This window comes from Hibiscus syriacus, unplaced genomic scaffold (genome assembly GCF_006381635.1).
Source record: "Hibiscus syriacus cultivar Baekdansim isolate YM2019G1 unplaced genomic scaffold, ASM638163v2 tig00110882_pilon, whole genome shotgun sequence".
Taxonomy (NCBI): domain Eukaryota; kingdom Viridiplantae; phylum Streptophyta; class Magnoliopsida; order Malvales; family Malvaceae; genus Hibiscus; species Hibiscus syriacus.
In genome coordinates, this window is record NW_024062896.1 from 155,035 (window position 1) to 172,923 (window position 17,889).

Consider the following 17,889-nt stretch of genomic DNA (forward strand, 5'->3'; position numbering starts at 1 on the left):
ACTCCTGGGCAATGCCACAGAAGAGAAGAATAGCACGCCAAATGCTCTTCGCAAAAACACACTAAAAAAATGTGATTACGAGATTCAGTACCAGAATTACATAGCCCACACGCCATATCCGTAGCCAAACCAAATCTTGCTAGCCTATCTTTTGTAGGCAATCTGTCCAAAATTAACATCCAAGAGATTAAAGAAAATTTAGGAACATGGCCTGGAGACCATACAAGACGATGCCAGTTAACATTCTCAAGCCTACTTCGAATATTGTCCCATATCCAACTAACCTTAACTTGAGACCAGTTGCTGCTAGAGCAAAACAGTCTCCAAGCATCACTTCTTAGCTTAAGCAGTTTAGCCAGAATCCAGCTAAAATTAAGCTTGTTTTCTACATTCCAAAAGTCAGCAGATCTAAAACAGTACACATTAATCCAAGCAATCCAGAGTGAGCCTTCCTCTGCTAAAATTTTCTTTATGAGTAGCAAACATCAGGCTTTGCTCTAATCCAACAAGCTCCTTAACCCCAGGTCTCCCTCAGATTTCAAGGAACAAATCTGTCTCCAACTAACCCAAGCACCCCTAGCAGGGGTGTCACCGCCTTTCCAAAAGAATCTCATACAAAGTTTCTCAATATCCCTGATCACCCCTTTAGGCAGGATAAATTGTCTGCTCCAATAGCTAAAGATACTAAACAACACAGCTTTAATGAGCTGTAGTCTGCCTCCAAAACTCAGTTTTTTACTTGACCATTTGCTAAGTTTCTCTTTAATTTTAACCACCAAAGCAGAACAGTCTTTCCCTGTGAGTTTCCTAGTTACCAAAGGTATACCAAGATACCGGACAAGGAGTTTCCCAACTTTGAAACCAGTGCCAGAATGAATCTGCTCAAGGACATGGACAGATACACCACAAACATAAATCTCAGTCTTCATGTCATTTAGTCTAGGGCCAGAAAGATCATAGAAGACCTCTATAAAGTGCTCAATACACCCAGCACAGCATCAAGGGATCCATGGCAGAACACCAACAGGTCATCAGCAAAGCAAAGATGGGTGAGAGAAATCCGCTTGCATTTGGGATGATACTTAAAAATACCATTATTGGCAGCAACATCTAGTAAGTAGGAGAGAATATTCATAGCCAAAACAAAAAAGGTAAGGGGATAAAGGATCCCCCTGCCTAACCTCTCTAGCACCATTAAAGAAACCTACCAGACTTCCATTCAATGAAACTAAATATTTAGGGGAGGTAACACATGTCTGAATCCATCCACAAAACTTATCAGGAAGACCCATGGCCTCCAGCACAACCATAAAAAAACCCAGTTCACAGAGTCAAAGGCTTTTTGTAAATCAATTTTAATGGCACACCTAGGAGAAAGACTTTTCCTAGAATAACCTTTGACTATCTCGAATTGATAATTACAAGAATACTTAACTTGTCAGCCGAAAGAGGTATATTTGGATTTCATCCAAAAAGTAGGAAAATAGGTCTTGCTCATCTATCCTTTGCCGACGACCTTCTAATATTTTGCAAAGGAAATATTGAATCAGTGGTTGGAGTTCTTAGTATCCTTGATCATTTCTATGAAGTCTCTGGACTCAAGTTGAATTCATCTAAATGTGAGATTTTTTCTGCGGGTATTCATGCTAGAACAATTGAGAATGTAAAACTCATCACAGGGTTTCAAGTCGGAAATTTACCTGTTCGCTATCTTGGAATTCCCTTAGTTACCCGCAAGCTAACCGAGAAGGATTGCCAAACTCTTATTGATAACATCAAACGTAAGCTTCACATCTGGTCCGGGAGAAATATCAGTTACGCAGGGCGATTAGAACTCATTAAGTATGTTTTATTTAATGTTTGCAATTACTGGTGCAAGCAACTTGTTCTGCCAGCCTCAATCCTTAAAAAGGTGGAATAAATCTGCTCCAGGTTTTTCTGGAAAGAAGCAGATAAATCTGCTGCTGGTGCAAGAATTAGCTGGGGGAAAATTACCCTTCCTAAATCCGAAGGAGGATTAGGACTGAAAAATATTAGAACTTGGAATAGAGCATGCCTGCTGAGTTTCATTCGGAAAATTCTTGCGGGCAATGGTTCTCTATGGGTAGCTTGGCTTAAAGCTTATTTATTCAAGGAACACGAATTTTGGCAGTTCCAAGCTGGTGTAAATGTTAGTTGGAGTATAAGAAGACTATTGAAATTGCAGACAGAAGCTTCACCAATTATTTCAGCCAATCCTGTGCAAACAAGGGATATATGGGACTTGATCCGATTCAAAGAACAGAAAGTAACTTGGCACAAATTAATTTGGTTCTCATTACATATTCCAAAGTTAAGTTTGATTGCCTGGATGATAATTCTCAACCGGTTGCCAACTAGAGACCGACTCAATAAAATGGGAATTTGCACTGATCTCCACTATGTAAACTGCAGCACTAATATGGAGTCAATGGACCATCTCTTCACGCAATGCCCACTGGAAGCAGCTCTCTGGAATGCTATTCTAAAGCTTAATGGGATGAATTCATCTTCCATGACATGGGTCGAAATGGTTTCAAGCGCAACTTCTTCATGGAAAGGGATGTCACTCCTTACCACCATTTTGAAAATTTCTTGGAGTGCATTTCTTTACTTCATCTGGCAGGAAAGAAATCAAAGAATCTTCTTAGGACGTCATAGAACGGTGGAATGCTTGTTCAAGGAAGTTAAAGATGTTGTTGGGATCAGTCTAAGGGGTACTAATATTAATAGACTAGATAGTACTAATCTTAAGCTTTGTGATGTTTGTGGTATAGTCTAACCAATCTTTTTGTATAGGTCGATTTCTTTTGATTTTGTGACTTTTGATTGGTTGATTGGTTGTATTTAAACTTTACTTTGGGTAATAAAATTTTGAATTATCCAATAAAAAGATCCTTTTTTATGTAAATAGTAGTTGATTTTACTTAAAAAATGAAAATATTTAAAATTACAACGAAGGTTTATAACCATAAACGTAAACTAAACACATAATTAAGATATTTTCTATAGTATGTAAATGAACCGAGCTTGAATGAATAATGATGTGTTCGTGTTTGTTTGTTTTTAAAGGTGTCAATGTTCGGGGTCATGCCCGTTTATTTATTTTTGAAGGTGTTCTTTCGTTTAGTGTTCGCAAACATGCTCGTTTAACATTCGTGAACATGTTCATTTAGCATTTGTTTATATGTTCATTTAGTTTCCATTTATATGTTAAATAATATGTTCTCTTAACATTCGCGAACATATTCATTTATATATTTTAAAATTAAACAAAATCAACTAAATAAATCTTATAAAACATCCACATGAACAACAAAAATACAATCTTTAAACTCTAAATTTTACCATTTGTTCAAGTTAGTCCCTACATTCACCGATTTTTAAAATGTAAAAAAGTAAAAAGCAAACAAGTCATTAAACTAGTTTGTTTATGAACTGAAACGAACGAGTTGATAAACAAGTTTGTTTGTAAACATAAACGGACTTAACACACCTTTATTCGTGTTCATTCTTTCACGTGGGAAGTATACAACTGCTCCAGTTAAATCTTTCGGTCGATGGCTGTATTGTAACTGGTACAAGTGAAGCATATTGGTATTGTTTGTGCAACTTATTACTTGAGAAGGTGTCAGATGCTTTAACTGGTGGTCGAATCTTTATGTCGCGACTTATAAAAAACATCAAAAAATTAGACGAAAATTGATCGATAACAAAGATGAAGGCATTCACATTTGTACATATTTTGAGGATCATAATACAAGTTCGAAGTGTATTTAATATAGTTGTGTTACCTCTAAAATTTTAATGAAGCTGACATGTTTAATTAGAGATCGATAATTTTGAGAACTGAAACCGCATTAGTTGATTTTTATTGTAGAACTCCAAAATCCGAACAAAACATTATTTGTCGGACTCAAAATTATTTATTGGTTATTATCATTTGGCTTTATTCGGCACGTATTTATATATGTATTGCATTGAATATTGATAATATGGCTTTGATTATTGTGACATTAATCTTTGATTTTTCAACATAACCATCCCACTAAACGGCCATTTCCTACGCCCTCACCAACCCACTAAACCCAACAAATAAATAAAAATTGAAATACCTTTATTAGATACCTTATATTATATTAGTAAACTAAGAAACCCAACACGACTCTTAATTATGACAACGTTGATTAATTATTAAAGTAAAATGGTTCGACTAATCAAATGCATTAAGTAAATTAATCTGCTATTTTTTTTTATAAACCATCGATATTTGATATATTAATTAATTAATTTGAACTAGATCTTACAGTGATTCATTATAAGAACGATCCTCACAGTTCAATTTGCCTATTTACAATATCATTATTTGAACATCTGATCCTACTTAAAAGATTTATTATCTTATCTCACTAAACTAACTGATTATTGAAAAATTGAGCTGCAATTTAACTATTGCGCCTATTGAATTGACTCAATGATAGAAGAGAATATTGTTCTCCCTAAAGATTTCAAGTTCGAATAACTACATTATTGGATGTAGACATCATCAATGGCTGAGAAAGGTTTTAAACAAATACTAAAGATTTATGAAATTAATAAAAATAAAGTTGATTTCTATATGGTCATTCTTCAAGGCTTGGCTTGCTTCTTTGGAAATTGAAGGTTCTAGTTTGCTACTTCAATAAACTAATTAAGTTCAATTAACATTGATTATTTCCACTGTAATTGTTTTGTTTATGGATCAACTCATTCAATTAAATTAAAAGTTTTATCTGATATTTAAAAATAATTTAGACAAAGAATTAGTTTGAATAAAATCTCAAATCATTTTTTCAATTCAAACTTTATATTTGTAAGTACTGATTAACGCATATATGATTTACACTGAAAAATAATCCAACTTGAAATCTAAGAATCCAAAGTACCAGCTTTTATCAACTTTGCTAAAATCTCATTAGCATAATATTTTTAACTAATAAATTAAGACATGTTTGTCACATGAATTAAGAGCATCACACCACCCCAAATAAATATGCTCACAACACTTCTGTGATCAAATCATGGTCAATAATGTTATGTTACCCTACATTATTATTTATTATTTAGTTGAAACAACTCATCAGACCAATATATATAAATACGAATATTAAAGTTTGCAATATTTTGATTTTTTTTATCGATATAAACTTGGGTAAAGTACACAATTGCTTTGTTGATTTTCTAGACTATTTAAAGTTACAAAATGGTCACTCGACTATTCGTTATGTTATAAATCCGTCCTTTTCCATTAAAAAATTAATGGTTATCTGAGTTTGATGTTAACATGCTAACTGAGATATAATAATCGTTTGAGATTATGAGATCAAATTTTATCATGTCTCGGTCAGTAGGTTAACATCCAGCTTAGACTGTCGTTAATTTTTAAACGAAAAAGGACGAGATTGGAACATAATGAATAGTCAGATGATCATTTTGTAACTTTTAATAGTCGAGGCACTCAACAAAGTAATTCCCTATAGTCGGGGATCATTTTGTAACTTTTAATATTCGGAGGACTCAACAAAGTATATCCTATAGTTAGGGGACCATTTGTGTAATTTACCCTATAGACTTTTTGAATATATGTATATAATTATAGAAAATTATTATTTCATCTACATATTGTGTGAATTTTAATTTATACCAAAAACACACTTAAACTAATAGATGGAACCTTTGGACCACACTTAAAGAACACTAACTTATAAATTTATGCAACCCTTGGACCACTTTTTTCCAACTTATAAACTAATAGATGAAACGTTTAATTTGTGTTTAAACTCCAAAACTTCATTGTTTATTTGCTTGAAAAATCACAAGACACATGTTCCTTGACGTAAACCAACTTTACCTCCTAAAACACATCAATGATTCGAAAAGCGAAAAAAGAGTATGAAAATGGACCGAAAGTATGTATATAATGCAAGCTTGCTTTGATGGGTTAGGTTATGGCAGGAAAGGGCCCAAGTGAAATATGACCATTTTGGTAGGACAACTGTCATTTGTAGGCCTAAGTCAAATATGATCATTTTGGAGGGGGCTCATACAATTTTGTGATGTCATCGTCGTGAGTTATCGTTATAATTATTTATTTTATCTTAAAACACATGTCTACTAAATTTTGTAGTTCCACCGCTTATAAGTTTCATTCCTTTTTTTTTATGTAAGATTCGTGTCTTTTACCTCTTAAAAATTTTTTATGGAGGTTAAATTTTATAGTCTGTGAATGCTAATATACTTATTTAATATATAGATATCCAAATTTTAAGTGTCATTTCCCACAAGTGATTAGGTTGTTAATGTTATCTTTAATTTGTTTATTATGGAAGTGTCAACAATTTCCCAGAAGCTAACAATTAGTTTGGAAAAACTAAAAGCTGCACATGCCTCTTAATTAATAATCTATCCCTTAATTTAATTAACAGTTTTACCAAATACATTAATATATTGCTGATCAATGGCTGACCTTGAAAATTTTATACGATTTTTGCAAACTAACAACAATTTTTAAAATCAATGTATATAATAATAACTTCACTTAGCGCACTATAAATGATGAAAAGATTATCAATTATTGCAATGTTAATAGTATAAATAAAAATATTATGTCTTCTTATAATAGTCAGAGGACTGGAAGTACAACTGAGAGTTTGAATACATAAAATGACCCCCTTTTGTTTCAGGGAATTGATCCTATTCATTTGCCCTAAATCTTAGAAACGTCATTACAGGTTTAATACTCTCATATTATAAACTAAGTGCCAATTTGGAGATGTTGACAGTTTTTCTTTATCATTTTGTTGTGTATGACTAGATAAAAGCGATGTCTGTAGGATGTATGTGCGTTGTTAATAGTTAAGAAATATTATGAACAGATACAACCTTATAATAAATTAATAACTCCAGACTATTAAAAAAATTAATATAATTTTCCCAGTTATTTGAAAAGTCTCCCCTTCATTTATATATATGTTGCAGTTGGTTTTTAGAGAAAAAAACTGCTGGCTGGTTTGGGTGTTGAATATAATTAATAATCCCTTGAATCCAAGTTGCAACATGCCTGACACAATACTGTAATTAAACAAGTATAGATTCATTCCCTCTAAAGATTTATTATAAATCCATTAGCTGGCTTTTGGACAAGTTGTTTTTGTAATTGCTTCTTGGATTTTCCTGTCTACCTTTCCAACAATTGTAATAAAACCAAACCATGCATGCTGCAAGCCGCATGCAAAGGCAATCAGTAAAATTTGGAAGCTACGCATGTGCTCCCTCTCTTTACCTATACGTTCCAACAACAACAATCATTGCAATGAACATGGCAAGAAAATTACAAACAGACAAAACAGCAAATATGTTGTAATTAAGTTATTTGCTAAATCAATAAATTAAACAACTTTTCCCTGGGGTTTTAGGTATTGTTGTTAAGAATTAGATTGTTGGATTCCGTTTGCTTTTCCCATTTATTTCTTGTTGTTGTTTCCTTTGTGGATTAGGTACTCAAAGGTTTGGCTTTTAAGTGAGAATACACAGCTTTAACTTGACCATTTCTATATACGCGTTGATGCAATAAATAAAATAAAGAAATATACAACTTTAAAATTGTGGGCCGAACTAGAATTATGTTTGCGGCTGGGAATAAATTTATCTCGTTAATCATTGACAATTTATTCTTTTAAGTTTGGATGGAGAATCGCAATTGAAGAGAGAACAATTATTAGCATATATTTTTCTATGAAAAAAAAGGCTGATCATAAAGAAGAGAAAGGAGATTATGTTTAGATAAGGTTCGGCCTCCTTCTCAGTTTTAATTAAAGGGTATTTATAATGATCCTTAATTGGTGGTGTCAAGTGTAGAATAATTATGATTGTTTGTAGGTTAACAAGCTAAATAGATTTGATAATTAGATCTTAAATTTCATTCTGATATGTCACATGGACCTATTAGAGTTGTAGTTAGCTCGAAGACCTATACTTGGAGGATATGAATTCTTTAAATACTTTGGTAAGCACAGAGGTCTATCTAAAGATTTTAACTGATATAAAACTGACCATTTTCAAAGATTATCTACGCAAGTATAATAATATTACAATTTGAGTTTGTTTGTTTTTATTGTTCTTACTCAAGTTCGATGTTGTAAAATCTCTTCTCCAAACCCCACCATCAGACTCAACTTTTATCTTTGAATGTGTGTATAGAGCCTGTGAAATACTTCAACCTGTTTTCATGTTTCTTGTGCAGATTCAGTTTTCATTTATATGCGTAAAGGAAGGAACATGCCCTAAGGCGTATCCTTTTCTTGGGGTCCATAAACCACAATATATGGCGATTGATACTAAAATCTTTAAAACCTATTTAATTTTTTAACAAACCTGTTTAATTTAGAAACCAGTAATTGTTTTATATTTTCTCGACAAATTTTTATTTCTTATCATGTGCCAGACGTATGTTTTTTTATTAATTTAAAGTGAATATAAGGTAAAATTTATTCAAAGACTCTCAACTATTTAATATTAAACGCTCATATTTCTGACATATTTTCTTATTTTTATTTTTTGTCCTATATCAGCCGCATGATGTATATCGAAATATCACCATGATAAAACTTATTTGTGAAATTAACACTTGTTTCGTATTATTTCCTAGATTGATATTTCTTTTGTGCCAATTAAGTAAAGGCACCTCATATTAGACATGTCTTTAGAGACACGCCTTATGGGTTGTGTCTCCTATAGGTTGTCTCCTACTTACATGACGATATGGTTGTAAGAGCCTAGTTACATTTTAGGCCAAAATTTTAGGCCAAAATGAAAGAAAGGTAGAAAGGGGCCAAAATAGGGGGGAATATAAATTTTGTCAAGAAAAATAAACATGTGCGTTGCATGAGTACGAGCATCAGCTAAATTAATACACGTATATTAACTTGGTCTTCAATCACTTAATAAGTATATGTTTAAAAGATTATATGTAAACACTTAAAAATTTATATTTAAATAATGTGTGAAGATACTCATTTTTTTTCATTTAAATATTATTTATATTATTATTATTATTATTATTATAATTATTATTATTATAATTATTATTATTAATATTATTATTTATTATTAATATTATTATTAAATATTATTACAAGCCCAAATCCAACAGTAACCGGCCCAAATCCAGAAGCCCACAAGAAACCCTAAACCCAATTTAGGGTTTATATCATCTCTTGCCCCAGCCGTCAGCATCAAAGCCGTTGGATCTAGTTTTGATCCAACGGCCCAGATGGTCCCAACAAGGAAACCCTAGGGTATCCTAACCCTAGGGCCACGCGGCCGCCGCAGCTGCTCCCGCCATCTCCACCGCTGCCACGTCTCACCGAAGGCTCCAGAAGGTCGGCCGTAGCCGCACACGTCTTTCCCAAATGGTGAGTCACCACTGGAAGTCCGGTGACTCACCGAACTCTATCCTTCGAACCGGTCCGAGACGAGCGCCGGTGATGGCTATAAAGCCATCACCCAACCTGCAAAGAAGAAAAAAAAAAGGAGAAAAAAAAGAAGGACCACAACAGAGACAGAGAGAGACAGAAAACAGAGAGCAACATCCCACAACCAGCAAAAACCAAAACATAAAGGAAAAGAAAAGAAAGGAGCTTACCGAGGAAGCCACCGGACCCCTTCAAACATCACCAAAACCTTTGGAAACCGAAGGTACTTCTTTAGATTCGCTCCGATCAGGAGCTATTTAGGAGAAAAGAGCACCGAAACCGTCCTTAGGACGGTCCGATCTATCTAATGGTGTAAAAATAAAATTTTCCGGCCACCTTATGCGGTGGCCGGCGGTGAGGGTCACGGCGGCAGACGGTTGCCGTCCGGTGACCGGCTTCCCTCCGATGAGGGAAGCTAGAGAGAGGGGAGAGCGTTTTATTTCTCTCAGTTAGAGAGAGAAATAAAAATGAAAGAAATGAAATATGGCCCGAAGGGCCAGCGTGTTTCGGCTTTAAATAGCCCTTCCCGAACGACGTCGTTTCGGGGAGGGCTATTCGTGTAATTATTAATAGTTAAATCCTTTCCGCAGTCATACTAGTTTATAAACTTTACATTTTAGTCACTAAATCAAATTTATAATCCTTTTAATTTGATCTCTAAATTTTTATTTTATTTATTTTAGCCCTTTTTATTAAAATAATATATTTAGGATAAATAACAAATTTAGTCCTATAATTTTAATAATTAATATTTTAATCTGAATAGTATGTTTTAATTTCTTTTATTCTAATATACGAATTTTATATAGTTTTATTTTAGTCACTAAATTAATAAAATAAATAAATAGCATGTTTAATCCCTATAATTTTGATTAATTATGAATTAGGTTTTTTTAATTTTAATGTTACTATAATTTAGTCATTTATTTTAAATGTTTTCATTTATTTTACTGCTTTTAAATATATCGTTCTAGTTGTATTTTTATTGTTTTAATTTTACTTGTTTATATATTTAAATATTTTTATTATTATTATGTAGTCATAAATATATATAATAAATAATAATTCATATTTTTTAATAAATTATTTTAATATTTTTTATCGAAGAAAAGGGCAGTCTTAATACAACTGGATGTCTTATTCTGGTATTTTAAAATTAAATATTATAACAATTATTATTTAATTTTATTTAAATTAATATTTATTAATATCAAAGAAAAGAACTGTCTTAAGGCACCTAGAAGTCTTTTTCCGATATTTTTAAATAAATAAATATTTTTTATATAAATTTTGAAATAATAGGATTATAAATTAAATATATTTTGAATTTTTTAAATTTTAATAATAAAGACAATTTATAATTAAAAAGTACCAATTTTAGGCGTTGTAGGGGTGCTAATCCTTCCCTAAACGTAACCGACCACGAATCCCTCTTTATTATTAAAAAGAACAAATTTTTTGTTATAAACGCAGATCAGTTCATTTTTTTTAATTGATGTTTTCTTAAAACTCTTTTATAAAAAATATTTTTTAGGTATTCGACCTACCTGACCCAAAAGGTCGATGGCGACTCCCAAATTATTTTCAAAAACCATTTATTCATATCAATTTTTCCACCAAATAAATATTTCGTACCCGGACGAAAATCGGTTACGACAGCTTGGCGACTCCGCTGGGGACCGGTCAAACTTTTAAAATCAATTATAAATTGTCTCTATTAATTATAAATTAAAATTTCATATATTTAATTTATAATTCTTTTATATATACATATTATTTTCATAGTATTTATATATTTTCTTATTAATATTTCATTTTTATTTGCAAATATTTTATTTCATTATTTTTTTTTCTATCAGAGGTTTGAACATTTCTCCTCACACACAACACTTGCATTGCATAACATAAAGCTCTATAATTGAGTTTGTCCCTTTTAAGTGGGAGTGAAAGCGACGTCTTCGTGAGAATTTATTCTCCGTGTCAGACCTAGCAAGTAACTTTCGGGGTTCATATGCTTTATGTCTTCGTGAGAATTTATTCTCCGTGTCAGGCATAGAGAAATGTATCCCCTCGAATTGAACTCGATCCATTTTAGTCTGTGATGGACTAGGATTGAGGGTTAGTAGCCCAAGGGGCACTAACAAGGACAATTCGGGTACCTTTATTCTTATATCTGAAACCCTGCATATAATAAGCCCTAGAAACTCTTCCGATCCGAAGCCATGCCGAAATTTTGTCCAAAATAGGTGTACACACAGGAGAAATGAATTCTAACTTTCCTGTTAATTTATTTATTTTCTTTACTGATTAAATTACATGTAAATTTAAATTATTTAAAAGCATGTTTAAATAAAAATATTTAGGTAAATGTTATTATTAAATTTCTTTATTATGTAAACTAATTCATTTCTTTTTGTGTGTTCTTTATTTTTTTCTGTTTGCATAGCATCATACAGGATAAAAGGAATTGATCCTAGTGTTAATTGTCTCATTGGAAAGCCTTCATCTATGGATAAAAAGTGTTCAAATCAAGTAATTCTAAACTCAGAAGTAAGACAGTGGGCTGAGGACTTACAAAGACAAGAAGGAGACAGTTTGCAGGATGATTATGTATCTGACTTGGTCAGTTATGCTCCAGTTTCGCTAAAAAGAAATGATATGCAAGATTTGCGAAGTATTTGGGAAAGTTGGGATTCAAACAAAAAATTGCAGTTTTATCAAACTTACGGAGACATCCCATATTTGCTCTATGTCGAAGTTGATGATGAATTACTCAGAGCCCTAATTCAATTCTGGAATCCATGATACATTTTCTTCACTCTCAATAAGGAGGACTTGGTCCCTACTATTGAAGAGTACACAACTTTGCTACATATAGAAGGGGCTTTGGAGAATCGAATCTATTCAAAGTCAATTAAAACTCAACCCTTTCGAGTTAAATTAGCAAAGATTGCCGGGGTACGAGAAGAATGGGTAGCATCCCGTACAAAACAAAAAGGTGAAAGCGAAGGCATTGCTTGGACCAACATTAAAGAACTTATTCAGAGTCATCCAGATACTAAAGTACGATTCGATCTATTTGCTCTGGGTATGTATGGTATGGTCATCTTCCCAAAAGTATTAGGATATGTTGAAGCGGCAGTGGTAGATTTGTTTGAACAGCTACCGAAAAAGATTAATCCTGCTTCTGCAATCCTAGCAGAGACTTTCAGATCGTTAAATGCTTGTAGAAAGCTAGGAGGTGGACGATTCTCAGGGTGTACCCAGTTGTTATATGTTTGGATCCGTAGCCATTTCTGGAGGACAGAAAAGGTTTCATACCGACGCTTTAATACGGATTATTCACCATTAAAAGAATTTCTGGAGCAGGAATGGCCGAAAGAAATTAAGAAAGATATGTGGATTAATGCCTTTCAAAATCTGCAAAGCAATGACATTGTTTGGCGAGCCCCGTGGCAAATCCAAAGGGAATTCTTTTACAAATGTGGAGATTACAATTGGATAATGCTGCTCGGATTATGGGGAGGAATTGGACATGCACCACTTCTGGTCATAAGACAATATGAAGGTCGTCAATTTGTACCTGTCACCGCTGGATTACATTCATCTGAGTTCGCATTCCACAGCAAAAATTATAAAAGAAATATCATGGAAGCCGTTACAGCTTGGAAAACAACTTTTTGTATCCGAGCTAAAGCAGCAAAAGAAATGCTAACTCCTGATTATGAGGAATGGAGATATGTCAGGAAAAATGAAAATATTCCTCTACCAGATCAAAATGAGGATATCTCTATGGAAGATCGCATTAAGGTGGTTCCATCAGAGATTGAAATCCTGAGAGCTGAGTTTGAAGCAGAAAAAGAAGGATGGTCAAGAGAATTAGAGCAAATGAGACGAGATAAAGCTATGTTGGTGTTGATATTGACTTTCATTCATCACAATGTGCAATGTTGAGAGAAAACAAAGAAAAAGTTGATGGTGAATTTAGAGCATTAAAGAAAAATTACCAAAAGTTATATAAATCCCGGAAAGCATCAGGACCAAGCCAATCGACGGTACAGATGACCAGAGAATTGAACATCGAGAAAAGTCGAGTTGAAGATCTGAAAGGAAAGAATAGCCGTCTACTCAAAAGCCTTGAGAAAGGAAAGCAAAAAATGGAAGATTTTGAGGTTGACAGAAGAGAGCGAATTATAAAACACAAGGCTGAACACCGCGAGATCATGAATGAAATGCAAAGAGAAAGGGATCGAGCCAAAGATTTAGAAGAAATGAAGAATGACATCTTTGATAAATTTGAAGGTGAGAAAAATATCATGTTCCAGGGATTTGAATCTGAAATGAACCAGCTGATTGTTGAACTTGAAGTCAGGGGCCAAAAGATTGAAGAATTCAATATTGAAAAAGAAAAATGAGAGCTGGAAAGAAAGAATTTCAACACCAAACTTGAGGTGGAGCAAGAAGTGGCTAGTAATTGGATGTAAAGATACAGAAACAAGAATGTTCAAATCCAAAAGCTTAATCAAAGAACGCAAGAAGCCCGAACAAAACTTGAAGAAGATCTGGATCAATCTAGAAACAAAAACTCAGAGTTTAACGCTTACATTTTGCAACTTGAAGAGTCATTATTTCAAGAAAAGGTTCGTCTAGGACCTAATAATCTCAAAGAAAGTAATGAGGAAAGTGATTCACTACGAAGACGCATTAGAGATCTTGAAAAAATTCTGCACAATTGTCAAGTCAGAATCACTGAGTTAGAGCAAACTCTTGAAGGAACAAATGAACAATGGCAAAAGTCAACTGATTTCTATGTTGAAAGAAGTGAAGAAAGAAGTAATATGGTGTTCGAGGCCATGGTACAAATGAGCGAAGTTGCTAGATATGTTGGGGAACTAGCTGTTGAAGCCAAAATAGTTGAGCATCACGTTGATCCAGTTTCTAAGTGCGGAAAGAAGGTGTCATGATTAATTAAAGAAATTATAGAGCTTAATAGGAAAGCTACGCCTTATCTGTAGTTATGAATTATTATAAAGAAACTTTTGTATGCCGATCAAAGTTGTTCTATGGCAGTTAACTTTTTTGGATCAATACCTTTTTGCATACATACATTTTGCATACATTCATCATTCATTTCATAATTTTCTTTATGAATATTTTTTATTTATTAAAATAAAATTATGAATTAAAATCTGAAAAAATAATATTAAAAGATTTTTCAATCGAAGTTATTCTGGCCAAAAGAGAAATACAACATCACTACGGTACTAGACAAGCTCCTAAGAGAATTATGGAGGATAAAATACAACGTATTGAGGAACAGCATAATAAAGAACAAGCAGAAATGAGAATGAAGCTGGAAAAAATTGAAGACAGTATTGCAAATTCACAAGACAACATGATGCAGAAAATAGAGGACATGTTTAAAAGGCAGGCTATCATTGGAAAAATGCATGAAAATCCTGTATCTTTCGACCAAGAACCTATGTATCCTCTAGGTTTTCCACCAGAACCAATTTATCACTCTGGTACTACATCTATACAAATCAATGCTCGTATATCAGCATTTCAAGAAGCCAAACCACATGAAAATAGACAAGTGGATCCTGCATCTTCAAGCAAAAATCCGCTTATATCAGATGTGAAAACAGGGGATCTTAATACTGAGCATTTAATCCCAGATTTGAATGAGCTGAATGAGAAAGAAAAAGTAAATGAAGAATTGACCAGACAGATCAAGAGCTTAGAAGAACGAATGAAATCCATGGAAATAACTGAATCATTTTATGGGTTTGACGCTAGTGAGTTGAGTTTGGTTCCAGACCTAATCCTCCCCATCAAGTTCAAAGCTCCCGAATTTGATAAATATGACGGTACTACATGCCCTTCATCCCACATTACTATGTTTTGTCGCAGAATGGCAGGATATGTGAAAGACGAGAAATTGTTAATTCATTGCTTTCAGGATAGTTTGACAGGACCAGCTTTAAAATGGTATACTCAATTGACCAAAGCCAACATTAGACCCTGGAAAGATCTGGCTAAAGCATTTTTAGAGCAGTACCGCCACGTAACAGACATGGTCCCTGATAGATGGACTCTCCAAAACTTGGAGAAAAAGAATAATGAAACATTCAGACAGTATGCCCAGAGATGGCGTGACACGGCAGCCCAAGTTCAACCACCTTTGTCAGAAAAAGAGGCCACAGTAATATTTGTCCATACATTGAAAGCTCCTTATTTAAATCATTTAATGGGGAATGCAACCAGAAATTTTGCAGATTTGGTCATTTCTGGAGAACTCATTGAAAATGTCTTGAAAAGTGGCAAAATTGAATCAAATGAGGGGTCTAGTTCCAAAAGACCTATGTACCGGAAAAAAGAGAATGAAGTCAACAATGCAAATTCTTACAACAAGGATTCATCGAAAAGTGTTACAATAACCCAGCCAAGGGTTAAGAAAGAGGAAACAAACACTAATCGAGCAGAGTCCAGAGGATCTCGAAAGGAAAATGAAAGGTTGTCTTTTACACCTTTACCAGTACCATATGCGGAGATCTATGATTCGTTGTTAAAAGCAGATGTCATACGGCCCTATCCTTTGGTTCCCATGCAACCACCATTCCCTCCTTGGTATGATACAAAGGCACATTGTGTTTACCATGAAGGAATTACGGGTCACTCTATTGAAAACTGTTTGGCATTCAAAAGGGTGGTTCAAAATTTGATCAACACTGGAAAGTTGGAATTCAATACACCATCTGCATCAAATCATCTATTGCCAAATCATGGAGATAAAAACGTGAATACAATTCAGGAAGAGAACAGAAAGAAAGCAAAAACTGACATTTCTGAAATTAAATCTCCTTTTGTTTGGGTATTCCAACAACTCTCTTTAGCCGGTATAATTCCACAACAATTTCGGCCAAAGCAGAATGAAGGCAAGAATTATTGTGAATATCATCAAGAGAAAAGGCATAAAATTCAACTATGTCTTGAGTTTAGGGATTTGGTGCAAAAATTGATTAACAACAGAGAAATAGAATTCTTTGAAGAAGAACCAGGGAAAAAAGAGGATGATGTTTGCTCATCAGAGGATTTTAAACCTAATCAAAGAATAAATGATCCTGTGATCATTAATGTGAAATCATCTACGGTGATTCCTGCACCAATAAAGCCGAAAGTAGTTATCACCACTCCTCTACCATTTCCATACAAAGATATCCGCAGGGTACCTTGGAATTATACTACCAATGTTTCAATGGTAGGAGGATCTGTTTCTCTAGAAAAAACAGAAGAGAAAATACAGAATTTGGATACAACATCGACGTCTGAAGCAGTGAACGAAGTCGGGTTCTTTACAAGAAGTGGGAGATGTTACTCTCCCGAAACATCTAATGCTTCAGAACAAGTGAAAGAAAAAGGAAAAGCCATGGCAATACCTCAGAAGGTATTTGATGATGAATCCCCTCCAACATTCAATGAGCCTGTGACAGAAAAACAATCTCAAGAATTTTTGAAATTCCTGAAACATAGTGAGTATAGTGTGGTTGAACAACTACACAAACAACAAGCGAGAATTTCTATTCTTGATCTATTGATGAATTCAGAAGCACATAGAAATGCTTTGATGAAAATGCTCAATCAAACATTTATCCCTGAGGATATATCCCTCAATAAACTTGACAGAATTATGGGACATATAGCCGCTGACAATTACATAACGTTCACGGATGATGAAATACCGGAAGGCGGAATGGGGTCAGTAAAAGCTTTGAATATCACGACACATTGGCATGGTCATGTATTGCCAGGAGTATTGATTGACAATGGATCCGCTCTCAACTTGATGCCTCTAGTCACACTTCAAAGAATGCCTATGGATAAATCACACATGAAGAGCTATCAGAATGTAGTACGAGCCTTTGATGGTACTCAAAAAGAGGTGCTTGGGAAAATGGAAATACCGTTGTTAATTGGTCCAGTCGTGTACAATATTGACTTTGTGGTGATGGACATCCACCCTACATATAATTGTTTATTAGGGAGGCCATGGATTCATTCAGCAGGAGCCGTTCCTTCTTCATTACATCAGAAATTGAAATTTGTTGTTGATGGACAACTAATATGCGTCGGAGCTGAAGAAGAAATCATTGCGTCTGTAACAAGCGATGTTCCATATATTGAAACCAATGATGATGCACTTGAATGCTCTTTCCGAGCTCTTGAATTTGTCAATGCAACCTTTATTGCAGAAGAAAGCAAAATTCCATATCCCAGATTATCTGATTGCACCAAGATGACGGTACGACAAACTTTAGGCATCGGAGCTAAAGCTGGGAAAGGTTTAGGAAAGAATATT

General features: G+C 33.9%; 1 protein-coding gene across 1 annotated transcript; it reads left to right on the forward strand.

The window, feature by feature from the left end:
- Positions 1–1,009: 1,009 nt before the first annotated feature.
- LOC120144105 lies at positions 1,010–2,800 on the forward strand. Its single transcript, XM_039158257.1, has 3 exons — positions 1,010–1,049; positions 1,443–1,842; positions 1,933–2,800. Exons 1-3 carry the CDS (start codon positions 1,010–1,012, stop codon positions 2,798–2,800), a joined length of 1,308 nt encoding a protein of 435 aa, XP_039014188.1.
- Positions 2,801–17,889: the final 15,089 nt, after the last annotated feature.

Bases quoted from the DNA above. Each gene is read 5' to 3' on its own strand.
- LOC120144105 (XM_039158257.1), top strand. From the start codon at position 1,010: ATGGCAGAACACCAACAGGTCATCAGCAAAGCAAAGATGG. The intron at 1,050-1,442 runs GTGAGAGAAATC...TTAACTTGTCAG, and splicing joins CATCAGCAAAGCAAAGATGG to CCGAAAGAGGTATATTTGGA. The intron at 1,843-1,932 runs GTATGTTTTATT...AATCTGCTCCAG, and splicing joins GGGCGATTAGAACTCATTAA to GTTTTTCTGGAAAGAAGCAG.